At 63.4% G+C, this 26,465-nt stretch overlaps 4 protein-coding genes across 6 annotated transcripts; 3 read left to right on the plus strand and 1 right to left on the minus strand.

The window, feature by feature from the left end:
- Positions 1–13,446: 13,446 nt before the first annotated feature.
- PAOX (polyamine oxidase) lies at positions 13,447–16,545 on the plus strand. Its single transcript, XM_030486165.1, has 7 exons — positions 13,447–13,609; positions 13,884–14,376; positions 14,462–14,661; positions 14,852–15,107; positions 15,299–15,411; positions 15,488–15,645; positions 16,387–16,545. Exons 1-7 carry the CDS (start codon positions 13,456–13,458, stop codon positions 16,528–16,530), a joined length of 1,518 nt encoding a protein of 505 aa, XP_030342025.1. The 5' UTR covers positions 13,447–13,455; the 3' UTR covers positions 16,531–16,545.
- A 69-nt stretch (positions 16,546–16,614) lies between these two features.
- MTG1 (mitochondrial ribosome associated GTPase 1) lies at positions 16,615–20,243 on the plus strand. 3 transcript variants are annotated; one of them, XM_030486167.1, is made up of 11 exons: positions 17,027–17,165; positions 17,255–17,319; positions 17,818–17,922; positions 18,005–18,085; positions 18,357–18,413; positions 18,592–18,682; positions 18,770–18,831; positions 19,039–19,135; positions 19,330–19,411; positions 19,541–19,653; positions 19,773–20,243. In XM_030486167.1, the coding sequence occupies exons 1-11, from the start codon at positions 17,042–17,044 to the stop codon at positions 19,868–19,870; spliced, it is 975 nt and encodes a 324-aa protein (XP_030342027.1). In that variant the 5' UTR covers positions 17,027–17,041; the 3' UTR covers positions 19,871–20,243. The 3 variants fall into 3 exon arrangements, 2 of the variants coding, with proteins under 2 accessions (XP_030342028.1, XP_030342027.1); XM_030486168.1 differs by having other exon boundaries at positions 16,615–17,165; positions 18,592–18,831; XR_003991433.1 differs by having other exon boundaries at positions 18,592–18,831; positions 19,039–19,140.
- Positions 20,244–21,538: 1,295 nt separating this feature from the next.
- ECHS1 (enoyl-CoA hydratase, short chain 1) lies at positions 21,539–23,623 on the plus strand. Its single transcript, XM_030486169.1, has 8 exons — positions 21,539–21,686; positions 22,167–22,364; positions 22,443–22,570; positions 22,651–22,750; positions 22,857–22,961; positions 23,039–23,158; positions 23,239–23,306; positions 23,391–23,623. Exons 1-8 carry the CDS (start codon positions 21,575–21,577, stop codon positions 23,454–23,456), a joined length of 897 nt encoding a protein of 298 aa, XP_030342029.1. The 5' UTR covers positions 21,539–21,574; the 3' UTR covers positions 23,457–23,623.
- A 792-nt stretch (positions 23,624–24,415) lies between these two features.
- PRAP1 (proline rich acidic protein 1) lies at positions 24,416–25,733 on the minus strand. Its single transcript, XM_030486172.1, has 4 exons — positions 25,467–25,733; positions 25,182–25,260; positions 25,002–25,060; positions 24,416–24,774 (listed from the first exon to the last, which is right to left on the minus strand). Exons 1-4 carry the CDS (start codon positions 25,472–25,474, stop codon positions 24,510–24,512), a joined length of 411 nt encoding a protein of 136 aa, XP_030342032.1. The 5' UTR covers positions 25,475–25,733; the 3' UTR covers positions 24,416–24,509.
- Between the last annotated feature and the right edge of the window lie 732 nt (positions 25,734–26,465).

The following is a 26,465-nucleotide window of genomic DNA, read 5'->3' on the forward strand; positions in this document are numbered from 1 at the left end:
TGCTGCAAGCGGGGCTCGGGAGCTGAGCTCCGAGACCAGCACTGGACCCACTGCCTGCCCAGGGAGGCCGGGACCTGGGCCCAGAGGCAAGCTCCAGCACCGCTGCCTGCAAGGATGGACCGGGAGCTGAGACCCGAGACCAGCACAAGCCACGCTGCCTGGCCAGTGGGGCCAAGAGCTGAGCTCCGAGGCCAGCACCAGCCCCACTGCCTTCCCAGGGGTGTCTGGAGCTCAGCTGCAAAGCCAGCACCAGACCCGCTGCCTGCAAGTTGGGGCCAGAAGGTGAGCCCCGAGGCCAGCACCAGCCCTGCTGCCTCCCGGGGTGTGCTGGAGCTCAGGCCTGATGCCAGCACCAGCTCCACTGCCTGCCAGGGGGGATGGGAGCTGAGCCCCCAGTCCAGCACCATCCACGCTGCCTGCCCAGGGGTGGCGGGAGCTGAGACACGAGGCCAGCATCAGCCCTGGTGCCTGCCTGGGGGTTTCTGGAGCTCAGGTCCGAGGCTAGCACCAGCCGTGCTGCCTGCCCAGGAGGGCCTGGAGCTGAGCCCCGAACCAGCACCAACCTCTCTGCCTGCCCGGGGGAGACTGGCAGCTGTGCTCTGAGGGCAGCAGCAGTCCCATCGCCTACCTGGCATGTCCAGGAGTTGTTCTCCGAGATCAGCACCAGCCCTGCTGCCTGCCGGAGGGTTGGGAGCTGAGCTCCGAGGCCAGCACCATCCCCGCTGCCTGCCCAGGGAAGCTGGGAGTTGAGACCCAAAACTGACACCAGCCCCGCTTCCTGCTCGGGTGCCGGGAGCTGTGTCCTGAGGCCAGCACCAGCGCCGCTGCCTGTCCAGGGGGGTCAGGAGTTAAGACCTGACGACAGCACTAGCCCTGCTGCTTGCCCAGGAGGCCAAGAGCTCAGCCCCAAGGCCAGAACCAGCCCCGCTACCTGCTCTAGGGGGGCAGGGAGCTGAGCCCTGAGGCCAGCACCAGTCCCGCTGCCTGCCCGGGGGGATGGAGAGCTGAGAACCGAGGCGGGCACTAACCCTGCTGCCTGCTTGGGGGTCCCAGGAGCTGAGACTCGAGTCGGGTAGCATCACTGCTGCCTGCCCAGGGGACCTGGAGCTGAGACCCGAGGACAGCAGGAGCCCCACTGTCTGCTCGGGGCTTCCAAGAGTTGTGGCCCGAGAGCAGCACCACTGATGCTGCCTGCTGGGGCGTTGGGAGCTGAGTCCTGAGGGTTGGTGATGACCCCGGGTCCCAGCTCCCCGCCCGGGCAGGCAGCGCGGCTGGTGCTGGCCTAAGAGCTGAGCTCCAGATCCCCTCGCGCAGGCAGCGCTGCTGGTGCTGGCTTTGGAGCTGAGCTCCGGACTCCCCTGGGAAGGCAGCACGGCTGGTGGTGGCTTCGGACCTCAGCTCCCAGCCCATCTTTGCAGGCAGCGGGTCTGGAGCTTGTCTAGAGACTCAGATCCCAGTCCCCCCGTACAGGTCCAGTGCTGGTCTCGGAGCTCAATTCCTGACCCCTGCTTGCAGGCAGGGGGCCTGTTGCAGGCCTCGGGGCTGAGCTCATAGCCCGGTCAGGCAGAGGGCTGGCGCTGGCCTCGGAGCTCAGCCCCAGTCCCCCCTGGGACGTCAACGTGGCTGGTGCTGGCCCTGGAGCTGAGCTCCCGGCCCCCTGGGCAGGCAGCAGAGCTGGTGCTGGCCTCGGAGCTCAGCTCCCGGCCCCCCCTGGCAGGCAGCAGAGCTGGTGCAAGTTCAGGGCTCCGCTCCCGGCCCCCAGCTAGGCAGCAGGGAGGTAACGTACTTGGGTCCCAGATCCCGACTCCCCTGGCTAGGCGATGGGACTGCTGCTGCCCTCAGAGCACAGCTGCCAGTCCCCCCCGGGCAGGCAGCGGGATTGGTGCTGGTTCGGGGCTCAGCTCAAGGCCCCCCCGAGCAGGCAGCATGGCTGGTGCTAGCCTCGGACCTGAGCTTGAGAAGCCCCCGGGCAGGCAGCGGGATTGGTGCTGGTTCGGGGCTCAGCTCCAGGCCCTCCTGGGCAGGCAGCATGGCTGGTGCTAGCCTCGGACCTGAGCTCCAGAACCCCCCAGGCAGGCACCAGGGCTGATGCTGGCCTCGTGTCTCAGCTCCCGCCACCCCCGGGCAGGCAGTGTGGATGGTGCTGGACTAGGGGCTCAGCTCCCATCCCCCCTGGCAGGCAGTGGGGCTGGTGCTGGCATCAGACCTGAGCTCCAGCACCCCCCGGGAGGCAGCAGGGCTGGTGCTGGCCTCGGGGCTCAGCTTCTGGCCCCCACTTGCAGGCAGCGGGTCTGGTGCTGGCCTCGGGGCTCAGCTTCTGGCCCCCACTTGCAGGCAGCGGGTCTGGTGCTGGCTTTGCAGCTGAGCTCCAGACACCCCTGGGAAGGCAGTGGGGCTGGTGCTGGCCTCGGAGCTCAGCTCTTGGCCCCACTGGCCAGGCAGCGTGGCTTGTGCTGGTCTCGGGTCTCAGCTCCCGGTCTATCCTTGCAGGCAGCGGTGCTGGAGCTTGCCTCGGGGCCCAGGTCCCGGCCCCCCTGGGCAGGCAGTGGGTCCAGTGCTGGTCTTGGAGCTCAGCTCCCGAGCCCCGCTTGCAGCAGGGGGGCTGTTGCAGGCCTCAGGGCCTTGAGACCGGCTTCAGCCCCGCTGCCTGCCCAAGGGGGCTGGGAACTGAGACCCGAGGTGAGCACCAGCCCCACTGCCTTCACAGGTGGGCTGGGATTTGAGCCCTGAGGACAGCACTGCCACCTGCCCTGCCACCTGCCCTGGGGTCCAGGAGCCGAGCTGCAATTCCAGCACCTGGGGCTCAGCGCCAGGGCCCCCAGGCAGGCAGCGCGGCTGGTGCTGGCCTAAGAGCTGAGCTCCAGATCCCCTCGCGCAGGCAGCGGTACTCCCGGCCCATCCTTGCAGGCAGCGGGGCTGGAGCTTGCCTAGAGGCTCAGATCCCAGTCCCCCCGTACAGGCAGTGGGTCCAGTGCTGGTCTTGGAGCTTAATTCCTGACCCTTGCTTGCAGGCAGGGGGCCTGTTGCAGGCCTTGGCGCTGAGCTCATGGCCCGGTCAGGCAGAGGGCTGGTGCTGGCCTCGGAGTTCAGCCCCAGTCCCCCCTGGGAAGTCAACGGGGCTGGTGCTGGCCCCGGAGCTGAGCTCCCGGTCCCTCGGGCAGGCAGCGGTGCTGGTGCTGGCCTCGGAGCTCAGCTCCCGGCCCCCCCGGGCAGGCAGCAGAGCTGGTGCAAGTTCAGGGCTCAGCTCCCGGCCCCCAGCTAGGCAGCAGGGAGGTAATGTACTCGGGTCCCAGCTCCCGGCCCCCAGCTAGGCAGTAGGGAGGTAATGTACTCGGGTCCCAGCTCCCGGCCCCCAGCTAGGCAGCAGGGAGGTAACGTACTCGGGTCCCAGATCCCGACTCCCCCGAGTAGGCGATGGGACTGCTGCTGCCCTCAGAGCACAGCTGCCAGTCCCCCCCGGGCAGGCAGCGGGGTTGGTGCTGGTTCGGGGCTCAGCTCCAGGCCCTCCTGGGCAGGCAGCACGGCTGGTGCTAGCCTCGGACCTGAGCTCCAGAACTCCGCAGGCAGGCACCAGGGCTGATGCTGGCCTCGTGTCTCTTCTCCCGCCACCCCCAGGCAGGCAGTGTGGATGGTGCTGGACTGGGGTCTCAGCTCCCATCCCCCCTGGCAGGCAGTGGGGCTGGTGCTGGCATCAGACCTGAGCTCCAGCACCCCCCAGGAGGCAGCAGGGCTGGTGCTGGCCTCGGGGCTCAGCTTCTGGCCCCCACTTGCAGGCAGCGGGTCTGGTGCTGGCCTCGGGGCTCAGCTTCTGGCCCCCACTTGCAGGCAGCGGGTCTGGTGCTGGCTTTGCAGCTGAGCTCCAGACACCCCTGGGAAGGCAGTGGGGCTGGTGCTGGCCTCGGAGCTCAGCTCTTGGCCCCACTGGCCAGGCAGCGTGGCTTGTGCTGGTCTCGGGTCTCAGCTCCCGGTCTATCCTTGCAGGCAGCGGTGCTGGAGCTTGCCTCGGGGCCCAGGTCCCGGCCCCCCTGGGCAGGCAGTGGGTCCAGTGCTGGTCTTGGAGCTCAGCTCCCGAGCCCCGCTTGCAGCAGGGGGGCTGTTGCAGGCCTCAGGGCCTTGAGACCGGCTTCAGCCCCGCTGCCTGCCCAAGGGGGCTGGGAACTGAGACCCGAGGTGAGCACCAGCCCCACTGCCTTCACAGGTGGGCTGGGATTTGAGCCCTGAGGACAGCACTGCCACCTGCCCTGCCACCTGCCCTGGGGTCCAGGAGCCGAGCTGCAATTCCAGCACCTGGGGCTCAGCGCCAGGGCCCCCAGGCAGGCAGCGCGGCTGGTGCTGGCCTAAGAGCTGAGCTCCAGATCCCCTCGCGCAGGCAGCGGTACTCCCGGCCCATCCTTGCAGGCAGCGGGGCTGGAGCTTGCCTAGAGGCTCAGATCCCAGTCCCCCCGTACAGGCAGTGGGTCCAGTGCTGGTCTTGGAGCTTAATTCCTGACCCTTGCTTGCAGGCAGGGGGCCTGTTGCAGGCCTTGGGGCTGAGCTCATGGCCCGGTCAGGCAGAGGGCTGGTGCTGGCCTCGGAGTTCAGCCCCAGTCCCCCCTGGGAAGTCAACGGGGCTGGTGCTGGCCCCGGAGCTGAGCTCCCGGTCCCTCGGGCAGGCAGCGGTGCTGGTGCTGGCCTCGGAGCTCAGCTCCCGGCCCCCCCGGGCAGGCAGCAGAGCTGGTGCAAGTTCAGGGCTCAGCTCCCGGCCCCCAGCTAGGCAGCAGGGAGGTAATGTACTCGGGTCCCAGCTCCCGGCCCCCAGCTAGGCAGTAGGGAGGTAATGTACTCGGGTCCCAGCTCCCGGCCCCCAGCTAGGCAGCAGGGAGGTAACGTACTCGGGTCCCAGATCCCGACTCCCCCGAGTAGGCGATGGGACTGCTGCTGCCCTCAGAGCACAGCTGCCAGTCCCCCCCGGGCAGGCAGCGGGGTTGGTGCTGGTTCGGGGCTCAGCTCCAGGCCCTCCTGGGCAGGCAGCACGGCTGGTGCTAGCCTCGGACCTGAGCTCCAGAACTCCGCAGGCAGGCACCAGGGCTGATGCTGGCCTCGTGTCTCTTCTCCCGCCACCCCCGGGCAGGCAGTGTGGATGGTGCTGGACTGGGGTCTCAGCTCCCATCCCCCCTGGCAGGCAGTGGGGCTGGTGCTGGCATCAGACCTGAGCTCCAGCACCCCCCGGGAGGCAGCAGGGCTGGTGCTGGCCTCGGGGCTCAGCTTCTGGCCCCCACTTGCAGGCAGCGGGTCTGGTGCTGGCTTCGCAGCTGAGCTCCAGACACCCCTGGGAAGGCAGCCCCCCGCTTGCAGCAGGGGGCTGTTGCAGGCCTCAAGGCTGAAGTCATGGCCCCCCCCCGGGTCAGGCAGCTTGGCTGGTGCTGGCCTCGGAGCTCAGCTCGAGGTCTCCTCAGGCAGGCTGCAGGGTTGCTGCTGGCCTCGGGTCTCAGCTCCCGGGCACTCTGAGCAGATAGCGTTGCTGGTGCTGGTCTTGGCGGTCAGCTCCAGTCCCCCACTGCAGGCTGCAGAGCTGGCGCTCGCATGGCAGCTGAGCTCCCACTCAGGTAGTGGGGCTGGTCCTGAACTCGCACCTGTGCTCCCGGCACCCCTGGGCAGGCAGCTGAGGTGCTGGCCTCAGGACTCTGCTCCCGCCCCCCGCAGGACAGGCAGCGGGTCTGGTGCAGGCCTCGGGACTCAGCTCCCGGTCCCAGCTTGCAGGTAGCAGGGCTGCTGCTGGCCTCCGTTCTCAGCTCCTGGCCCCCTTAGCCAGGCAGCAGTGCTGGTGCTGGCTTCCGGTCTCAGGTCTCCGTCCCCCAGAGTCGGCAGCGGGGCTGTTCCTAGTGTCGGACCTCAGCTCCAGGCCCCCCGGGAAGTCAGCAGGGCTGGTGCTGGTCCCGGAGCTCAGCTCCCGGCCCCCCCATGCAGACAGCTGGGCTGGTGCTGGCCTCAGATCTCATTTCTTGGCCCCCCGCGCATGCCCCATGGCTGGTGCGGGCATCGGAGCTGAACTTCCAGCCAAGAGCTGAGCCCTGAGGCCAGCACCAGCCCTGCTGGCTGCCCAGAGGGACCGGGAGCTCAGCTCTGAGGCCAGCATGAGCCCCACTGCCTGCCCAGGGGGACCAAGAGCTGAGCTCCGAGGCCAGCATGAGCCCCACTGCCTGCCCAGGGGGACCAGAAGCTGAGCCCCAAGGCCAGCACCAGCTGCGCTGCCTGCCTGGGAGGTCGGGAGCTGACACCCGAAACAGCACCAGCCCTGCTACCCGCCCGAGGGGTCGGCGAGCTGGGACCCAACGCCAGTACCAGCCCCTCTGCCTGCCCAGAAGGCCAGGAGCTCAACTCCACCACCAGCACCACCCCTCTACCTGCCCGGTGAGGTCTCGAGCTCAGCTCCGAAGGCAGCACCAGCCCCGCTACCTGCCCTAGGGGGGCAGGGAGCTGAGCCCCGAGGCCAGCACCAGTCCTGCTGCCTGCCCAGGGGGGTGGAGAGCTGAGAAGTGAGGCGGGCACTAACCCTGCTGCCTGCTTGGGGGTCCCAGGAGCTGAGACTCGAGTCGGGTAGCATCACTGCTGCCTGCCCAGGGGACCTGGAGCTGAGACCCGAGGACAGCAGGAGCCCCACTGTCTGCCCGGGGCTTCCAAGAGTTGTGGCCCGAGAGCAGCACCACTGGTGCTGCCTGCTGGGGCGTTGGGAGCTGAGTCCTGAGGGTTGGTGATGACCCCGGGTCCCAGCTCCCCGCCTGCCCGGGCAGGCAGCGCGGCTGGTGCTGGCCAAAGAGCTGAGCTCCAGATCCCCTCGCGCAGGCAGCGGTACTCCCGGCCCATCCTTGCAGGCAGCGGGGCTGGAGCTTGCCTAGAGGCTCAGATCCCAGTCCCCCCGTACAGGCAGTGGGTCCAGTGCTGGTCTCGGAGCTCAACTCCTGACCCCTGCTTGCAGGCAGGGGGCCTGTTGCAGGCCTTGGGGCTAAGCTCATGGCCCAGTCAGGCAGAGGGCTCGTACTGGCCTCGGAGCTCAGCCCTAGTCCCCCCTGGGAAGTCAACGGGGCTGGTGCTGGCCCCGGAGCTGAGCTCCCGGTCCCCCGGGCAGGCAGCGGTGCTGGTGCTGGCCTCGGAGCTCAGCTCCCGGCCCCCCCGGGCAGGCAGCAGAGCTGGTGCAAGTTCGGGGCTCAGCTCCCGGCCCCCAGCTAGGCAGCAGGGAGGTAACGTACTCGGGTCCCAGCTCCCGGCCCCCAGCTAGGCAGCAGGGAGGTAATGTACTCAGGTCCCAGATCCCGACTCCCCCAGGTAGGCAATGGGACTGCTGCTGCCCTCAGAGCACAGCTGCCAGTCCCCCCCGGCCAGGCAGCGGGGTTGGTGCTGGTTCAGGGCTCAGCTCCAGGCCCCCCTGGGCAGGCAGCACGGCTGGTGCTAGCCTCGGACCTGAGCTCCAGAACCCCCCAGGCAGGCACCAGGGCTGATGCTGGCCTCGTGTCTCAGCTCCCGCCACCCCCGGGCAGGCAGTGTGGATGGTGCTGGACTGGGGGCTCAGCTCCCATCCCCCCTGGCAGGCAGTGGGGCTGGTGCTGGCATCAGACCTGAGCTCCAGCACCCCCCGGGAGGCAGCAGGGCTGGTGCTGGCCTCGAGGCTCAGCTTCTGGCCCCCACTTGCAGGCAGCGGGTCTGGTGCTGGCTTTGCAGCTGAGCTCCAGACACCCCTGGGAAGGCAGTGGGGCTGGTGCTGGCCTCGGAGCTCAGCTCTTGGCCCCACTGGCCAGGCAGCGTGGCTTGTGCTGGTCTCGGGTCTCAGCTCCCGGTCCATCCTTGCAGGCAGCGGTGCTGGAGCTTGCCTCAGGGCCCAGGTCCCGGCCCCCCTGGGCAGGCAGTGGGTCCAGTGCCGGTCTCGGAGCGCAGCTCCCGAGCCCCGCTTGCAGCAGGGGGGCTGTTGCAGGCCTCAGGGCCTTGAGACCGGCTTCAGCCCCACTGCCTGCCCAAGGGGGCTGGGAACTGAGACCCGAGGTGAGCACCAGCCCCACTGCCTTCACAGGTGGGCTGGGATTTGAGCCCCGAGGACAGCAGCAGTCCTGCCACCTGCCCTGGGGTCCGGGAGCTGAGCTGCAATTCCAGCACCTGGGGCTCAGCTCCAGGGCCCCCAGGCAGGCAGCGGAGCTGGTGCTGGATTCGGAGCTCAGCTCTTGCCTGCCCCGAGCAGTCAGCGGAGCTGATGCTGGCTTCGGAGCTCAGCTCCTGGCCCCACCAGACAGGCAGCAGGACTGGTGCTTGTCTCAGAGCTCAACTCCCGAACCCCAGGGCAGGCAGCGTGGCTGCTGCTGGCCTCCAGCAGAGCTCTCGGCTCCCCTGGGCAGGCAGTAGGTTTGGTGCTGGCCTCAGACCTGAACTCCAGACTCCTGCGGGCAGGCAGCAGGACTGGTGCTGGCCTTGGATCGCAGCTCCTGGAACCCCCAGGCAAGGAGCGGGGCTGCTGCTGGCCTCATGGCTGATCTCCAGACTCCACCGTGCAGGCAGAGGGGCTGGTGCTGGCCTCGGAGCTCAGCTCCCGGCCCCCCTGGGCAGACAGCCAGGCTGGTACTGGCCTCAGAACTCAGGTCTTGGACCCTCCGGGTAGGTAGTGGAGCTGGTGATGGCCTCGGAGCTGAGCTTGCTGCCCCCCGGGGCAGGCAGTGGGACTGCTGCTTGACTCAGGTCTCAGCTCCGTGTCCCCCCAGGCAGGCAGCGGGGCTGGTGCTGGCTTCAAGGCTCAGCTCTTGGTGTAACTGGGCAGGCAGTGGGGAGGTACTGCCGTCAGGGCTCAGCTCCCTGCCCCCCAGAGCAGGCAGCGGGGCCGGTGCTGGCCTCGGAGGTGTGTTCCAGGCCCCTCCGGGCAGGCAGCGGGGCTGGTACTGGCCTCTGAGACAAGGAAGTACTAAATGAAATATAATCCTTTGTAAATAAGAAAATTCAGTTCTAAGTAACATTAAGCTTGGTGGCTTTGTAACAATAGCAATGGAAAGTATCTTAGGTGAATATTTCATAATAATCAGCCAAAACTGGACTAGTGGTTGCTGACATAACAAAACTTTCCAAACCTAAAAAGCCCAACCAAAAGAACACGTAATGAATACGTATGACGTCTATCAGAAATGTAATGAATAGGTATGTTAAGCAGCAATATAATCAGGGTCTGTTTGATGCATAAACAGGACACACATTAGGAGGACATATCCCCTGGGTCTCCCAGCGCTGCGATAAAGAATACCTGCTTGTCAACTTCAACTTCGTTGCCGAGTTCTTAATGTGTTCTAAGAATCACCACGGAGCTCAGCTCTTGGCCCCACCGGGAAGACAGCGGTGCTGGTGCTGGCCTCGGAGCTAAGCCCTTGGCCCCCCTAGTCAGGCAGCGGAGCTGCTGCTGTCATCAGAGCTGAGCTTCAGGCCCCCATAGGCAGGCAGTGGGGCTGGTGCTGGCTTCAGGGCTCAGCTCCCGGCCTCCCTGGGCCGGCAGCGGGGCTGGTGCTGGCCTCAGGGCTCAGCTCCTGGCCCCGTGGGCAGGCAGCGCATCTGGCGCTGGCATCGGAGCTGAACTTCTGGCCAAGACCTGACCTCCGAAGCCAGCACCAGCCCTGCTGCTCGCCCAGGGGGGCCGGGAGTTGAGCCCAGATACCATCACGAGCCCTACTGCCTGCCTGGTGGGACAGGAGCTGAGCTCCAAGCCTCTCAGGTCCCAGCCCCCGGGGCACACAGGGGGCTGGTTCTGGCCTCGGTGCTTCCGGCCACAGCGCTGCCCTCCCTCCACCTGCTAAAGTCAGTGGAGCACTCTAAGTCTCCGTGGCTGTCCCCCAACCCGTTGGCAGCACAGGAACCCTTGTGGATCAGGAGGTGCTTTGTATCTTCATCTTTGCCAGTGGCCTCAATGAGTCTTCATGTGGCTCTGCAGGTCAGGCCGCAGCACCGCGTCCAGGACTCCTTCATCGAGCCCATAGACAGGCAGCGCACCCAGGATCTCACGTATGAGCATCAACGCCTTGAAACTCTCCATGCCAAAGAAGCGCTCCAGCTCCCGAGACAGCCAGGGCTGCAGCAACCGGAGGAGCTGTGGGTGCCTCTGGAACAGGGACCCCCAGGCAGAAGTTAGGAATCCCCCACGAACCCTGGAGCCATGGTGCAGAGCTGGTGCACGTGCGTGATGCTGCCACTGCCAGTGCGGAAGCTGCCTCCTCTTGGGCACTGCCCGATGATGCCACAGGTGCTGCTCTGGGAAGTTCTCAGAGTCGTCTCCCACAGCGACTGTCGTGGGGAAGTCACTGGATGCAATATAAGAGCAGGGCTCTGTGCAATAACAGGGGGGGCCCCTCTGAGTCCACGAGCAGAGGGAGGGTCTGGGCTACCCCTTCTGTCAAAGGATGGCACCAAGTCACTTGGTGGTGGTGCGGGCAACACGATCTGCCTGTAGTCAGGGCCTGGGTCTCTGCCTGCATGGCTGCCTGTCCTGCTGGTGACCTGCCAGCATGATGACCCTGTACTCAGGGCGTGTGCCCGTGGAGCCCTCTGTCCCCAGGAGAAGCCGGAGCTCGCTGTCAGCAGGGCTGGGGAGGCTGCTTTAGCCAGCCCACAGCCCCTCCCTCATCCTTTAGAGGGTGGAGGTTGAAGAAATGCTGTGCTGGAGGGCGCAAGCCCACCTTTGGAAAGCCACTGTCTCCACAGCCCGGGGTGGGGGAAAGTGGAGCTCCTGAAGATGCAGTGTCATGCTGCAGTCAGGATGGCCAGCCCATAGCTCGGGCTCCATGGGGCTTGTTGGGAGTGCTGAGCCGAGGTGGGCCGCCCTGTATGAGGGAAATGCCCTTGCCAGAGGCACCAGCGATTCCCCTGCCCCTAGGGCAGGAAGTGCCCCGCATTCTTCAGAGCACTGAGCTGGCAGCCTGTGTGGGGTGACCGCCCTGCTAGCATATGGGGTACAGGTCAGGCTGCCCCTCAGTCCGAGAGAAGGAGCCTCCGAGGGCCCGGGGGACCAGGGCTGCCCTCTCCAACTACTGCTTTGCACGCCCAGCAGCGTTTGCCCAGGGTGCCAGTCCCATGTCTCTCTGTCCTCCCGGCAGAGCAGTGGTGGCTGCTCGGCCCTGACCATGTCCTGCGGTGGCTGCGGCAGCTGCCGGCGGAGAAGAAAGCGGCGGTGTCCCTCGTGTGCGGAAGGAGCTGCAGGGCAAGAGCAAGCAAGGAGAGGAGCAGAGTGGCAGCGCGAGAAGCAGGGGAGAGAGAAGGGTGCTCCTGGGCAGGGGATCTCCCTGGCTGCGGGGCTGCGGGCCCCTGTTGCACCCCGGCCCTTCCGGGATGATGGCTGTGCCTCTGAAGCAGCTCCCTGGCGCTTCCTCCTCCTCCTTGTCTGTGTCCTGCAACAGCTTCTGTCGCTGCCCTTTTCCCAGCTATTCAGTATTAGCTGTGGGTACCCAGTAAAGCGCTTTCTCCAACCGTCTCTTGGCTATTTGGCTACTTTCCTGCCCAAGGCCGCTTTAAGGGATGCAGCACAATTGCACCGCACACGCGATTTTAACCTTCAGCAACCACTGGCGTTTTTTCCATGTGTGTTGGTCCTGGCTGGTTGCAAGGGAAATCTCTGGGATATCAGGTGCTGGTTTCCAGAGACGACTTTGGTGGTGGGGTGGTGTTGCTGTCAGAGTGGTTTATGCTGGTTCCTCTTTGGCCAGAGCTGGAGCTGGCAGGGCACTAGTTGACAGGGCAAGGGGAGGGACATGTGAGCTGTTAGGCATAGAATTGGGGGTGCAGGGGTTGTGTAACCGGCCTGAGTGGTGTGCAGAGTGAATTGGGGCAGGGTTTCTGAGCGCAGGAAAGGCCCTCACCCTTGCTGCCGATACAGCCTCCATCGGTCTGCATTTTGAGGCTGGGGAGGGCCATCGCTGATGGCAGCATTGCCATTCACTTCAGAGAAGCACCACAAGCTTGTGCCTGCGAAAATTCAAACCAAAGTGTCACAATTCCAAACCAGGACTTGGAGCAGCACTTGTACAGTGAGGGTGCTCCTTGGAGCAGACTGGGATAAGCTGCTCCCTGGGTAGGGGCTGTGATAAATAATATAAATAGTTTGCTTCAGCAAAAGCTTGCTTTATCTTTGTTTTTGCATTGTATTGTGCTTGAGCACAATTGTATAGGTGGACGGGAAGAATGTAAATTCCTGAAACTATGAAACAAACAGGAATAAGGGACTTGTGCAGCCAGATATAGGATGTATGGCAGTCATGCTTGATTGAACCAACATCTAATCTGGAAGTGACAGAACAAGGTATAAGATAAGGCCTTTAGGCACAGAGTTAAATAAATCAAAGGAGCCTTTATCAACTAGCTCTTAAAAAAAAAACCCCTCCTGGAAAAAAGAATGAAGATTACATCAGCCGTTGGGAGGTGGGATTCGTCTTCCTAAAAGTCCTATGAATATGTAAAAGGCTGGACTATAAGAAACTTTGACTCGGAACTCACAAGTGTGCATGCAGGATATGAAAGCATCCACCCAGCGCTGTAAATAAACCTTTGCTCCACCGACTTTGTCCCCAGTTAAATTTTTCTAAAGGTGATCGCGTTTCTCACAGGGCAAAAGCTGGAAAGGTTCAAGAAATGCAAGTTGCTGCTGTCCACAAAGGTGTAGAGCATTGGTACCTCTTGAGCTTTCATTTCAGTGCTCATGCAGCTGAGACAGGCCCAGGAAGGAACCTGAGCTCATTGCCAAGAGCTGCAGCACCCCTGTGAGCTCTGTGGAGGAACAGGAGAAGCAGCAGGAGCTGCCACTCTGCAGCCACTGAGTGGTTTCCTCCACTCCCCCACCTTCTCCTGAACGATCTGTAATAGAACTTCAGTGTTTCAATAAGGGTTTGTCCTGCCTGTGCCTGCAGAGGGGGGAACAGAGCCCCATAGTGCTTGTCCTCGGCTCCCAAGGAGGGTGTCTCTCTGCAGGTGAGTGCCAACGAGTGGCAGTGGAGGTGATGGGGGAGGGAGCCATGATAGTGCCTGGGCAAGAAGCATCATACTTGGTGGGCAACTGTTAAGGAGCAGCAGGAATGAGAAACACCCATGTGTCTGACCCGGTGCTTTTCTTTCCCTAAAAAGCTGCAGCAGGGAAGAGGCCCTGCCTAAAGCCCATCAGCAATGACTGGCCAGGGGAATGCCAGCCGATGGTTGACTTGATGAAGAGGTGTTGGGACCAAGACCCTAAGCAAAAGCCAAGCTTTACTAGTAGCTGATGTGACACATATTAGCCAGGGCTCAGCTCTGTGGATTAACAAGAGGGGGATAAACTCACATATAATCCACCTCGCCGTCCTTCCATCTAACCCGCACTTGCTGCGCTCGCACACGAGGATGTGATGGGAAGAGGCGGGGCCTGACGGAGGCGGGACCATGCGGGGCGGGTCCATGCGGGACGGGGCGGGGCAGGGCGTTGCGGGCGCTGCGGGCGCCATGGAGGGCCACAGCGTGCGGCGGGTGGTGGTGGTGGGCGCGGGACTGGCGGGGCTGGGCGCGGTGCAGCGGCTCTGTGGGACCGGCTCCGGCTCCGTGCGGCTGCTGGAGGCGGCGGCCCGCGCCGGCGGCCGCGTCTGCACCCGCCCCTTCGGTACGGAGGAGCTCCGGGGAGTGGCACCGCCTGCGGAACCGGCCCGGCCCGGGACGGGGGTAGCAGCGGGGATGGGAGAGCTGGACCGCGACCGCCGTTGTGGGGCCGGTTCCTGAGTGGAGGAACACGGCGCTGGGGGTCTCTAGTCCTGTGGGTGCAGTGTGAGCACAGTGGAGCCAGTGACGGGTGGTACAGGGGGGGTCTGGGGCAGGGTCCGCTGACTCCAGCTGGTTTGGGGGGTCCTGCCTTGGGGTGACCTCCTCCTCCCCCGCAGCGTCAGGGCTGGCAGAGATGGGGGCACACTGGATCCACGGGCCCTCGCCAGGGAACCCCGTCTTCTGCCTGGCCACCCACTATGGCCTGCTGGGTCCAGAGGCTGCCCGGGAGGAGAACCAGCAGGCAGAGGTCGGCGGTCACCCCCCACTGCCCTCCATCACCTATGGTAGCTCAGGGAGGGTGCTGAGCCCCCAGGCGGTAAGTGAAGCCCGTGACCTCTTTGACACCCTCCTGGCCTCTGCCCGTGATTTTTTGGGCGTCGAGGAGCCACCAGTGCCCAGTGTGGGAGAGTACGTGCGGGCAGAGATCACACGCAGGGTCCCCGCTTTGGGGGGGGGCAAGGAAGATGCCCGGCGGCTCCAGCTGGCCGTCCTTGCCGCATGCCTCAAGCTGGAATGTTGCATCAGTGGCACCCACAGCATGGACCTGGTGGCCCTGCAGCCCTTTGGGGAGTACATCTCCCTGCCAGGCCTGGACTGCACTTTCCCGGGGTAAGCACAGGGCTCTGGAGAGGGACATGGAAGAGCATTTGGGAGGTGGGGGGCACCCTATCCCTAGCAGCATCTCCTCCTGCAGTGGCTACAGCAGCTTGCCCGAGCGCATACTCTCGGCTCTGCCAGAGGGCACTGTCCTGCTCAACAAGGGAGTGAGGACCATCCAGTGGCAAGGGTCCTTCCGTGAGGAAGGGGATAATGCCAGGGATTTCCCTGTCCGTGTGGAGTGTGAGGATGGAGACGCCTTCCTCGCCGACCACGTCATCGTCACCGTCCCACTGGGTGAGGACACCAACACCTTTCCTTGTCCTGCCTGTCCCCTCCAATCAGTTGGCATGATTGGAGATGGGCAGGCTCCTGGTGGGAGAGGGGAGGCTGGGAAGGGGCTTTGGGATAGGCAAGTATCTCAGGCCCCACTTAAGAGCCCAGCAAACAAAGCTGCCGGTTCTTCTGCCTAATCTTCTGCCTGCAGGTTTCCTCAAGGAACACCACCAGGACTTCTTCCAGCCTCCCCTGCCGGAGCGGAAAGTAGAGGCCATTCGCCGCCTGGGTTTTGGCACCAACAACAAGATCTTCCTGGAGTTCGAGCAGCCTTTCTGGGAGCCCCAGCAGCAGCTCATCACAGTGGTGTGGGAGGATGAGTCTCCCCTCGAGAAGCCCAGCACCGACCTAGAGGCCAACTGGTTCAAGAAGCTCATTGGATTTGTGGTCCTCCAACCACCAGAGCAGTATGTGATGGGAGCATCGGCAACAGGGGTTGGGGCATCTCCTAGGCAATGTGACAGAGCATCTTGGTTCTGTCTGGAGCTTCAAGACCTTCTCTGGGTTGCTTGTGGCCTGTGGTGCAGCAGTTCTCCCATGGTACCTGGTAAGCAGCAGGAGAGTGGCAGCAGCTCTCAGCGCCATCTTTGCTCCCCAGGTACGGGCATGTCCTCTGTGGCTTCATTGCGGGGAAGGAGTCTGAGTACATGGAGACACTGAGTGACTCAGAGGTTCTCAGCACCATGACACATGTGCTCCGCACACTTACAGGTAACTGCTGCCTCCTCTGCCCTCGTCACCCCATCCCCCTGGATTTCTGGATCCCACTGAGAATCTGCACCCACAGGGAACCTGCTTCTGCCTGCTCCTAGGAGCATGCTCCGGTCCCGGTGGCACAGCGCTCCTTACACCCGGGGCTCCTACAGCTACGTGGCCGTTGGCAGCTCTGGGGATGACATTGACATCTTGGCTCAGCCCCTGCCTGAGGACCCCAAGGACCCCCGGGTAACTGCTTTAGGTTGGGGGATGGCAGTGGCTATGGAAGAAGCGGGATCTCCTGGCTTGGGGCCAGGGCACCCCAGGCCATGAGGAACACAGGGACATGGCACTTCCACTCCATTCCAGTGGAGTGGAAGTGCCAGTGTTCAGGTCACCAACCACCCCCCCGGCTCTTCCCACCTAGCTCCACGGGTGTGTGGGGAACCCTGCTTCCATAAAATTTGGGGACACTTGGCTGTTTCCAACCACTTTCTGGCATGAGGAGGTTGTAGGGAGGTGGAGGTCAGGCTCTTTTTCCCAAGTTACAAGGGATAGGTCAAGAGGAAACAGCCTCAAGCTGCACCAGGGGAGGTTTAGACTGGAGATTAGGAACAATTCCTTCCCCAAAGGGTGCTCAGGCATTGGAACAGGCTGCCCAGGGCAGTGCTGGAGTCACCGTCCCTGGAAGTGTTCACACACCGTGTAGACAAGGTCCTCAGTGACATGGGTTAGTGGTGGCCTTGGCAGTGCTGGGTAAAGGTTGGACTTGATGATCATAAAGGTCTTTTCCAACCTGGTTGATTCTGTGAGTCTATGATGCTCACAGTATGGAGTGGGTCTCTAAGGAAAGGAAGGTGCCCTATGGCTGCAGAGTGGGTCATGCACGTGTGGGGTGCCAGCGGGCAGGGAGATAAGGCTGGGTTAGGAATAAGCCCCGTTGTGCTGGGGGGGGCAGCAAGTCCCCGGCACTCACTTCCCATCTTGCAGCCCCTGCAGCTCCTCTTCGCCGGCGAGGCCACGCACCGCACCTTCTACTCCACCACGCACGGGGCGCTGCTATCGGGCTGGCGAGAGGCCGAGCGCCTCAACCAGCTCTTTGAGACACCCCTCAGCTCTGAGGTGCAGAAATAAACCCCGTGCTTTGCCGCTCAGCCTCCTTTATTGAGAACCCGGCCGGGCAGACACACGCAGAGAGGCTTCTCCTTCTGCAGGGCATGGACGCGGCTCCTCTGCTCGGGTCCGGCGGGGACAGGGGTCTGCAGCGTTAGTACCAGTTGGTGCTGGCGATCAGGTAGCGGGTGTCGTCCAGCGGGCACTGCGGCGGTGCTGGCTCCGCGCTGGGCTGAGGGTCTGGCGGCGGCTGCGGCGGCTGGGGGGTGGCTTGGGGACCGGGCCCCGCGGCCGGACCGGTGCCGGGCCCCGCGGCCGGGGGTACCTCCCCCTCCCTGCGGGGCCCGGTGCTGCCCGTGCCGCCGGGGCCCGGCGCCGGCCCGCCCGCACCCCGCTGCTCCGCCATGGCGCTGAGGGGAGCCGGAGCCGGCCGTTAGCGGCTGAGGGGAAGCCCCGCCCGCCGTCCCGCTCGCGAGGGCGGGGTGATGCAGCACCTCCCCGCGCGTCGCGCCGGATGCGGCGTAGAACCGCCATGAGGGGATGCGCGGCGCTGCTCCGGGCGGCCGCGGCCGGGCCGGGGCCAGGAGGGTTTCGGGAGCGCTTCGATTTCGGCGGCCGCGATGTGGCCACCTGGTTCCCGGGGCACATGGCGAAAGGTGAGGGGTGGTGGGAGCGGGGCGGGCTGGCACCGCCGCCCCTTCGCTTTCGCCGCCGCCGCCGCTGCTCACTCAGCGCTGTGCTGCAGGCTTGCGGCAGATGCGGGCCTCCCTGCGGCGCGCCGACTGCCTCATCGAGGTGCACGACGCTCGCATATCCTCCAGCACGGCTCGTCCTGTCCCACCCCCTGGGTGTCCGCCGGGGCACAGGAGATGGCACTCTGGGATCCCGGTCCCGGACGCCCCATTTCCATTCAGGTCGCCTCTTCTCCCAGCCCTATACCCCTCTCCAGCATCACAACAGCCCCGCTCCAGCCCTATCAGCTTCCCCCCCCCCCCCCCAGCAACTAGTCCACCCCAGTACCTGCTTCCATGGAATGCCTCTCCCTAGCTCCTCAACAGTCCCATCAGCTTTCCCCCCTGAGCAGTTGATCCACCCCAGTACCCGCTTCCATGGAATACCCCTCTCTAGCTCCACAACAGCCCCATCAGCTTCCCGCCCTGAGCAACTGGTCCACCACAGTACATGCTTCCATGCTGTACCCATCTCCAGCTCTGCAGTAGCCCCATCAGCTTCCCCACGCACACAACTTGTCCACCTCAGTACCTGCTGCCGTGCCAGTGCGCAGTCACTATCCTTAACGGTGCTCACATCCCGCTGTCGGGCCGTAACCCCATTCTGCACGAGGTGCTGGGCATCCGCCCCCACATCTTGGTGCTGAACAAGATGGACCTGGCTGATCCCGGCCAGCAGCCGGTGAGCACTGGAGCAGGGCTGGCTGGGGGTCCATGGGTCCATGCAGGCAGGTGCCAGCAATGCCTCTTCCTGTCCCCTTCAGACAGTCTTGGAGCACCTGAAGCAACAGCGATGCTCACACGTTGTCTTCGCTGACTGCCAGCGTGATGTCAATGTCAAGAAGGTAATGAATGGACCAGCAGCTCCATGTCCAGCCCTGCGTCTTGCTGCCAGCAGCTGAGGGCCATGCCCTCATCTCCCAGCCCCAGGGAGAGGCCTCAGTGCCCCACTGTGAGGAAGTGATGCTGGCTGGTTCAGAGTGTTCCACATGAGCCCTGTCCTCTGCTTGGCCCCCATTTTGTGCATCCTTCTGGCACAGTGTCCTCTGAGTGAGTAGCTGCTGCCAGCGTGGGCACAGAGCCGCAGTTACAGCCCTCCTCCGTGTCTCTCTGCAGATTGTTCCCCTGGTTGCCAAGCTGGTGGACAACAGCCCTCGCTACCACAGGGCTGAGGTGAGACTGCCAATGTGAGCAGGGAGTTAGGGTGGCTGTTGGCAGCCTCTCCAGCTCAAGGGACAAGGCCAAAAGCACCAGAAAAGGCAGGCTTGTTTTGCTGTCATGGCTGCCTGTTACTCCTGGGGTGAGTGGCCAAGAGCCGGCTGCTCCCTGCCCACATCCTCCTCGCTTCCAGAGCACTGAGTACAGCATCCTAGTGATCGGCGTGCCCAACGTGGGCAAGTCCTCGCTCATCAACTCCCTGCGGAGGCTGCACCTCAAAAAGGGTATTTCTCCATGGCGGCTGGCCTTGGGGAGGAGTCTCTGCTGGGACAGGGTGTCACTTGCTTGTCTGACTGTTGTCTCTCCCAAAGGGAAAGCCACTGCTGTTGGTGGTGAGCCTGGTGTCACTAAGGCAGTGCTGACCAGAATCCAGGTACTGTCCCTGTTGTCTGGGTGAGTGCTGGCCTCTGCCTTCTTTTGCTCAAGGCATGCAGAGCTGATCTGAAAGGGTTGCTCAGGTCCCCTTTCCAGCAAGACCTTAAAAAAAGTATTCAGTGCCTTGCTTGTTAGCCACATCCGTGTCTGTGATGCTGCAGTTATGAAGCAGTGTGTCCTAACAGCCCTGTCTCCCCCATCCCAGGTCTGCGAGAAGCCCCTGATGTACCTGGTGGATACTCCTGGCGTGTTGTCACCGAAGCTGGGCGATGTGGAGACGGGCATGAAGCTGGCACTATGTGGTGAGGTGAAGGCTGTGGCTTGGGGGACTCCCCAGATGTGGCTGTGAGCCCTCATGTGAGGCTGGGGTGGGACTTTGCTGCTCGCAGGGCCAGCACATGGTATCTGGGTGCCCGCAGGTGGCATGTCGATGGCAGGACGTGTGGTCAGGGTTTGACCAGGGCTGTGGGATCTGGGGCTTGACCTTCTTTTCCAGGAGCCATCCGTGACCACCTAGTTGGGGAAGACATCATGGCCGACTACCTCCTGTATGCCCTGAACAAGCGGCAGCAGTTCAGGTGAGCCAGTAGGGAAGCTGGAGAGGGCCCTGGTCTGTGTTCGCTGCTCGTAGTACCATGTGGGTGGTGGAGAAGCTGCACCCAGGGAGCTTGAAGGGCAGAAGCAGTACACCCTACCTCCTTTGGCAGGTATGTGCAACGTTATGGGCTGGCTGACGCCTGCGACGACATTGAGCTTGTGCTGAGGCACGTGGCCCTCACCAAGGGCAGGATGCAGAAGGTGAAGGTGTTGACGGGCACAGGTGAGTGCTTGGGGGGGACCTCTGCCTCCTGGGTTGCAGGGGATCCCTTTTGGGGATCCTAGGATGGCTCCAGGTTCCACTGATGCCTCCTTCTGCATCCCCTCCCTCCCCATTTCCAGGAAATGTCAACATGATGATGCTCAACTACCCCGCTGCTGCCTACGAGTTCCTGCGGGATTTCCGGGCAGGACGCCTGGGCAGGGTGACACTGGACTGAGACCTGTCCCATGGGGGAAGAGAGGCACCACCTGCAGCTGCATGGGCTGGGGACACTTCAGCATGGAGCTTTGGTGTGAGATTAAAGCGGCTCTGCCAGGGCAGCCCCCAGTTTCAGACCTTGGGCTGCTGCAGGGGGCCAGAGGGACGGAATCCCTGTGGTGGGGGTGAGGAGTTGCCCCAAGGTGTCCCTGTGCTGGGCAGTGGTTGCTGTGGGGAAAGGAGTCCTGGGTGCTGCCTCCAGCCAGGACAAAACCTCTGAGGAGCTGTTTCCTCACTGTGGCCTTGGCTATCCCAAAATAAAACCTGCATGCGCAGGGTGCTGGGGCCACCTCAGGGTGCCCAGCCTGAGCCCCTCACCCTGCATCCAGCCATAACTGCTTTCTGCTCAGCTTTATTCCTGCCTCCTCGTTCTCCAAACACTGTGAGACCCACATCTACAGAGGAAGGAGCAGCACGGACAGGGGTTTGGCATGGGCTGGAGGGTAAGAAAGTGTGGGGGGCTCCCATGGGGTCCTGCCCCGCTGGCGGTGGATAATGGATGAGGCCGGGCGCAGCCCTGGGAGCTGCTGCTATCCTGGGGGGTGGGCTCAGCCGCGGGGGCGGCGGCTGGTCGTCTCGGCATCGGTAGCTGCACCAGACATGGGCCGTGTTCCTCCCGAAACCGTCAGCGCCGGAGGACGGCAGCCAAGGGGCAGAGCCAGGACACGGCCCAGCTCGGCGGGGCCCGTCCCGGTGCGGTGGAGGTCCAGGCGCTGGCGGTCCAGTTGCCATCGCGGTACTCGGCGCCGTCACCCACCTCCAGCTCCCCGGCCAGCCGTGCCCGGCGCAGCGCGGCCCCCGCTGCCACACCGGCCGCGGCTCCCGCCGCCGCCGCCGCCCCGGCTACGCGTAGGGATGAGCCGTACCGGGGCACCGCCGCCTTCACCCGGCTGCGGGCGGCCCCCCGCGCCCCGCCACGGGCGGCCCCCCGGGCACCACCGCGCCCGCCCTTACCGGCCACAGTGTCGCAGAAGGCGGCGGCCAGCAGCATCAGCGCCCAGCACGCCGCCGTGCTCCGCCACATCCCGCAGCTCGGCTCACCTGGGCACACGGGAGAGCGCCGGCCGTTCAGACCCGGCGTCCGGGCGGGACTCACGCACGGCCTCACGCGTGAGCCCCGCACGCAGCAGCGCCCCCCTCCTCGCCCGGTGCGGGAGAGGCGTGCTCCCGCGCATGCTTGCACACGCAGCCACGCACACGCATCTCCCCGCAGCAGCAGCCGCCGCGCACGGCCGAGGAGCGCAATCACGCACACACACACACCGCGCTCCACCGGGCACCGCGTATGCTGCCCCCGCTGCGGGGCTCACCGTGCCCGGGACCACTGTTCGCTTCCTCCACCGCGATCACGCACCCGCCCCCCTCCCTCCTTTTTCGCTCCATGCGGGGGGGCGCCCGTGGTTGCGTGAGGAACGTGTCGGGGTAGCGGGAGCGGCGCCTCTAAACCACACACCCCACCACCCCCCCACACCCCCTAGAGCCCCACTGGTGTCCCGCAGCGCGAGGTGCGGACTCAGCGCCCTCTGCCCACGGCACCGGGAGAGCCCCTCCCAGTGAACGCGCCGAGGGGCCTCGGCCAATGAGGATGGCGCGTTGCGGGGCGGGGTCCACCTCAGCCAATAGGAGCAAGGGCGGGGCGGGGCGAGCTGCGCAGCTCTCCGCCATGGCCGCCTCACTGCGCGCGCTCCTTCGTCCCGCCGCCGCCGCCGCGCGGTGCCGCGCGCTCCTCCCGCCGCCGCCCCGCCCCTTCCTCGGGGCGCGGGGCTGCAGCGCCGGTGAGCGGGGATGGGGGGAGAACCCGAGCGGGGGGGGCATGGGGAGGGGGGGCCGACACCAGTCACGGGCCCCGGACACCGGGTCCTTGCACCATGTATGGGGCTGTGGCGCTGCGTGCCAGCGTCCGTGCGCCGCGGCTCAGCACCGTGTGCGGTCCCATCTCGTGCGTGTGCCCAGCACCGTGTGCGGGCCATGCACCGGGTCCCAGCACCGCGCACCAGGCCGGCACCGGAAGGTGGTCGCCGAGGTGCACCGGCTCGGGTCAGGAGTGAGTGCACCAGGAACTCCCAAGGAGCCCCGTTCACCGGTCCCGCGGGGGTCACATCCCACCGGGCTGCCAATGACCGCTGCCGTGTGCCCACCACTCTGAAGGTCACCTTAAAGCAGCACGGTGCCGTGGCTGACCGGAGGGCAGGCGGGGGTAGATCTTGCCCGGTTGCAGGCAGCCAGTTGACTAACGGGACGGTGCTGGTGGGCAGGAGCCGCGTTCGAGTACCTGGCGGTGCAAAAGACGGGGGCACGGCAGAGCGTGGGCCTGATCCAGCTGAACCGGCCGCAGGCGCTCAATGCCCTGTGCGAGGGGCTGATGGAGGAGCTGGCGCAGGCACTGCAGACCCTGCAGAACGACCCGCAAGTGGGGGCCATCGTCATCACTGGCAGCCAAAAAGCCTTCGCAGGTAGGGCAGGATGCCTCCCCCACCCCAGGTTTTGGAGAGGGGGTGGGAAGAGGTATCCCACCTCATTTCCCTTTGCAGCTGGTGCAGACATCAAGGAAATGCAGAATAAAACCTTTCAGGAGTGCTACAGCAGCAGCTTTCTCGCTGGCTGGGACAAACTCTCTACCATCCGCAAACCCATCATTGCTGCTGTCAATGGCTACGCCGTGAGTCCCTCCCCATATTCTCTCTGTCTGAATTCTCAGCCCTGGCACCCCCTTACCCCCCTCTTCTTCCCCTGTCCCAGCTGGGTGGCGGGTGCGAGCTGGCCATGATGTGCGATATCATCTACGCTGGCGAGAAAGCACAGTTTGGGCAACCAGAAATCCTGCTGGGAACCATCCCAGGTGAGCAGAGGGGGTCCTGCCGTGGAGGTCTGTCCCCACTGGAGCAGGGACAGCAGGAACACCCAGGTATCCTCTCTGGGCTTTTCCCTTCCCTAAATGGCTCCAGGTGCTGGAGGGACACAGAGGTTGACCAGAGCAGTGGGGAAGTCACTGGCGATGGAGATGGTCCTCACTGGGGACCGGATTTCTGCACAAGAGGCAAAGGAGGCAGGTAGGACCACGGGCCAGTCCCAGCACTGTGGTGGGACAGCAGGGAGCTGTCCCACCACCTCCCACTGTCCATCCTAGGTCTGGTCAGCAAGATCTTTCCTGTGGAGAAGCTGCTGGACGCGGCCATCGCCTGTGCTGAGAAGATCGCCAGCAACTCCAAGTTGGTGGCCGCCATGGCAAAGGAGTCAGTCAATAGTGGTAAGGGGTGGGAGGCCAGTGGAAATGCCATGGGGCTGCTGCAGGCCATGGGGTTTCCTCAACTTCTCCTTTGCTTTCAGCCTTTGAGACAACGCTGGAGGAGGGGATGAGAACAGAGAAGCGGCTTTTTTACGCCACCTTTGCCACTGTGAGTAGGGGAGTTGTCCTCAGTGTGGTGGGGACAGCAGGGTGGGCACAGCCTCCCCTGACCCCATCTCTCTGCTCCCCACAGAGTGACCGCAAGGAGGGGATGTCAGCGTTTGTGGAGAAGCGCAAAGCAAACTTCACTGACAGCTGAGCCCGTGGGGGTGCTGGTCCCCTGCAGCACATCAGCCCCACACATCACCCCACGGAGGGGACTGAGACCTGGTGGCAAGTGACAAGTGCCTCAAGTGAGACAGCCAGCAGCAGGGAGCAATTTGCCATCGCTATTAAAAGATTTTCCTGGCGCTGCAGGAAGATGGGTGATCCTTGCTGTGGGGTTCCCCCTGAGCTTGGATTTGTTGGGGTTCACTGAGATCCCATCATCATGCTGTTCCCCACTGCTGGGCAAGAGCAGTCTCATGGAGCAATAGGTCCATGTGTCCCCTGGGCAGAGGACAGCCCACGGCACCTTCTTGGGTGCAACGCTAATGTGCTGAGTTTGCCGGGCCTCAGGCTCAGCTGGGCTGCACTGAGGCCACGGTGATGGTCAGAGTCGCCTACCCTGAGGCATCATCCTCACCCTGCTCAGAGTCTCTTTTTAGTGAGCCCAAGGATGGCATCTCCCAGATATGGGTGCCTTACGCTTGGCAATAGGGTTCTAGCAGCAATGAGAAGCCTACCAGGACATGGAGGGGAAGTCATTGAATCCCATACTGGTTTCTGTTGGAAAGGACCTTAAGATCATCCAGTTCCAAGCCCTTGCCATGGGCAGGGACACCTTTCACTAGAGCAGGTTGCTCCAAGTCCCTGTGTCCAACCTGACCTTGAACACTGCCACGGATGGGGCAGCCACAGCTTCTCTGGGCACCCTGCGCCAGCTCCTCAGCACCCTCACAGGGAAGAACTTCTTTATATACAACCTGAACTTCCCCTGTTTCAGTTTGAACCCATCACCCCTTGTCCTATCACTGCAGTCCCTGATGAAGAGTCCCTCTCCAGCACCCTTGTAGCCCCTTTCAGATACTGGAAGCTGCTCTGAGGTCTCCACGCAGCTTCTCCATGGTGAACAATCCCAATTTTCTCAGCCTGTCTTCATATGGGAGGTGTTCTAAATGGGTTTATTGGGGGGCTCAAGGGTGTGTTGGGAGGGATGAGGCCCAGGGATGCTCCCACCCCTCATTGTGCAGCTTGGGCCTGTCTCCGCTGCTCAGCGGTGGTGGAGATGGTCGTGGTCCTCCTCTGGCCCATTCTGCACCTGCAGGGACAGCATCAGTGGTGGCCCTTGGGCATCAGCCTCTGCAGCATCATCCTGGGAGTGGTGCAGGTGGTCATGGTCCTGCTCTGGTCCTGCCTGGGCTTGGCGGGCGACCCAGCGAGCCCAGGCGCTGTTGGAGACAACCTTTGAACTTTGTTCCACGTCTTGGGTGATCTCAGCCTCCTGTGGTGGCTCCACAGCGCGAATACCCAGGATGCTGGAAGAGGGGAACAAATTCAGCCAGGGAAGGTCGCAGTGCATCAGGGTTACTAAATACCTCCCTGTCCCAGGAGCATCCCACCCCATCGGCATGCAAGGACCCTGGTGAGAGACAACCCTCATCCCCGTGAGGCTCAATTAGGGTCTCAGGGAGCAAACGGGCTCGTTTGGCTGCTGGGGAGTTGCTTTGTTGTTGTTCCCAAGTCAGATGTGGGTGCCTCTTACATTTCCTTGGCCAAATCCTCCTCCGTGGCCGGGTCCTTCCTCCTGGCGTTGCGCAGAGCCTGTGGGAAGAAAGATGGTGCAAGGGGGTGTCACAGAGCATAGGGGACCCTCTGTGCCTGCTTATGCTCAGGGCAGGGGGAGGGCAGGCAGGGGATGGATGGATGGACGGATGGGGCTCACCTGGGTGCTGCCAGGAGCAGGCAGGAGGAGGGCAGTGCCCAGCAGGATGGTGATGCTGCAGAGCCACAGGGTCCTCAGGCTGCAGAGAGACAGAAGAGCCCTGTTGGCAGGAGCTGTGTTGGCTGGGGCCTGCCTGCACCCACAGCTCCTGCTCCACCCCTTGTGCCCAGTGTCTACCTGTATCCTGCACACACAGCTCCTGCTGCACCCGCCTGTGCCCAGTGTCTGCCTGTATCCTGCACCCCCACCTCTGGCGCTGCCCTGGGCCACCCCACAGGGACTCACCGCTCCATGGCTGCTCCTGCACTCCCTCGGTTGCTCTTTGACCGCGGAGTTTTGCTGCTGTGGCCGCTCCCGGGGTGGGGCCAGTTCGTGATACTGGTGCTACTGGGGGCAAAGGGGGCACTAGGATAACCTGCCCTCCTGCACCCAGGCAGAGCAACCCATATAGCCTGGGGCTTGGGCACCCAAATTGGCAGATCCCCTAGTGCTGACTAACCAGGTCATTTGCTAAACATGTATCCCAATGTTTGAAAGTCCCACCACGCATTGCTCACAGTATAGTTCTTAAAATACATTGAACCGTTCAATTTTCCCAGAGGTTGGTGCATGATATAGGATAGTGTTCCAGGTGGTGGAAGGTCCTTTCCCACCCAAAGCCACCTGAGGGTTTGTCAGGTCCAAACTGCTAAGTCCAAACCTAAATAGAAGCCATTAAGCAACATAAAGAGCTTTAATGTGGAGCTGGGAGTGCCCTGGCATTATATGGCATGTCCACAGCCAACCTCCGAGCTTTAGTTCGATTGCTGAGTGAGTAAGGCTTAATTCAGCAGGGAGAGATCAACCAAGAGGAAATAAATCAATGAGGTATAAACCTATGCCTTCAGCCCCAGAATGTGAGGGATTGATTTGGCTTCACAAATATCCATCACCTTGGAGAGGGCTTCAGCCCAGGCCTGGAGCTGAACCTGCCGCCCCGTCGCCATCCAATCTCAGAGGGTAAAGTTCTGATGAGTTGGAAAAGTTTGTGCTTGTCTATGGGTCAAGGCCAGGTTGGATGGGCTCTTGCACCTGGTCTAGTAGAAGGTGACCCTGCCCATGGCAGCAGGGTTGGACTGGATGGTTTTGTAAGGTCCCTTCCCAGCTAAAGCACTCTATGAGCTAAGGCTGCCTGGAGTCCATCTTCCTCCCTTCTGACACCCACTGCTTGCAAGAGCCTGGTTGTGCTCTGAGGAGCCTTATTCCTGGAAGGCAGCCAGGCTCTGGGAATGTCAGCTCTGAGGA

This window comes from Strigops habroptila, chromosome 5, assembly GCF_004027225.2.
Source record: "Strigops habroptila isolate Jane chromosome 5, bStrHab1.2.pri, whole genome shotgun sequence".
Taxonomy (NCBI): Eukaryota; Metazoa; Chordata; class Aves; order Psittaciformes; family Psittacidae; genus Strigops; species Strigops habroptila.

Excerpts from the sequence above, each read along its gene's own strand:
- MTG1 (XM_030486168.1), top strand. The coding sequence starts at position 17,024 with ATGCGGCGTAGAACCGCCATGAGGGGATGCGCGGCGCTGCTCCGGGCG. Across the intron at positions 17,320-17,817 it reads TCGAGGTGCACGACGCTCGC|ATCCCGCTGTCGGGCCGTAA; the intron begins ATATCCTCCAGC and ends AACGGTGCTCAC. Across the intron at positions 18,086-18,356 it reads GTGATGTCAATGTCAAGAAG|ATTGTTCCCCTGGTTGCCAA; the intron begins GTAATGAATGGA and ends GTCTCTCTGCAG.
- PRAP1 (XM_030486172.1), bottom strand. Across the intron at positions 25,061-25,181 it reads CTGCTCCTGGCAGCACCCAG|GCTCTGCGCAACGCCAGGAG; the intron begins GTGAGCCCCATC and ends TTCTTCCCACAG. Across the intron at positions 24,775-25,001 it reads GAGGATTTGGCCAAGGAAAT|CATCCTGGGTATTCGCGCTG; the intron begins GTAAGAGGCACC and ends CCCCTCTTCCAG.
- ECHS1 (XM_030486169.1), top strand. The coding sequence starts at position 21,575 with ATGGCCGCCTCACTGCGCGCGCTCCTTCGTCCCGCCGCCGCCGCCGCG. Across the intron at positions 21,687-22,166 it reads GGCGCGGGGCTGCAGCGCCG|GAGCCGCGTTCGAGTACCTG; the intron begins GTGAGCGGGGAT and ends GCTGGTGGGCAG. Across the intron at positions 22,751-22,856 it reads CCTGCTGGGAACCATCCCAG|GTGCTGGAGGGACACAGAGG; the intron begins GTGAGCAGAGGG and ends AAATGGCTCCAG.
- PAOX (XM_030486165.1), top strand. The coding sequence starts at position 13,456 with ATGGAGGGCCACAGCGTGCGGCGGGTGGTGGTGGTGGGCGCGGGACTG. Across the intron at positions 14,377-14,461 it reads CTGGACTGCACTTTCCCGGG|TGGCTACAGCAGCTTGCCCG; the intron begins GTAAGCACAGGG and ends CTCCTCCTGCAG. Across the intron at positions 15,646-16,386 it reads AGGACCCCAAGGACCCCCGG|CCCCTGCAGCTCCTCTTCGC; the intron begins GTAACTGCTTTA and ends CCCATCTTGCAG.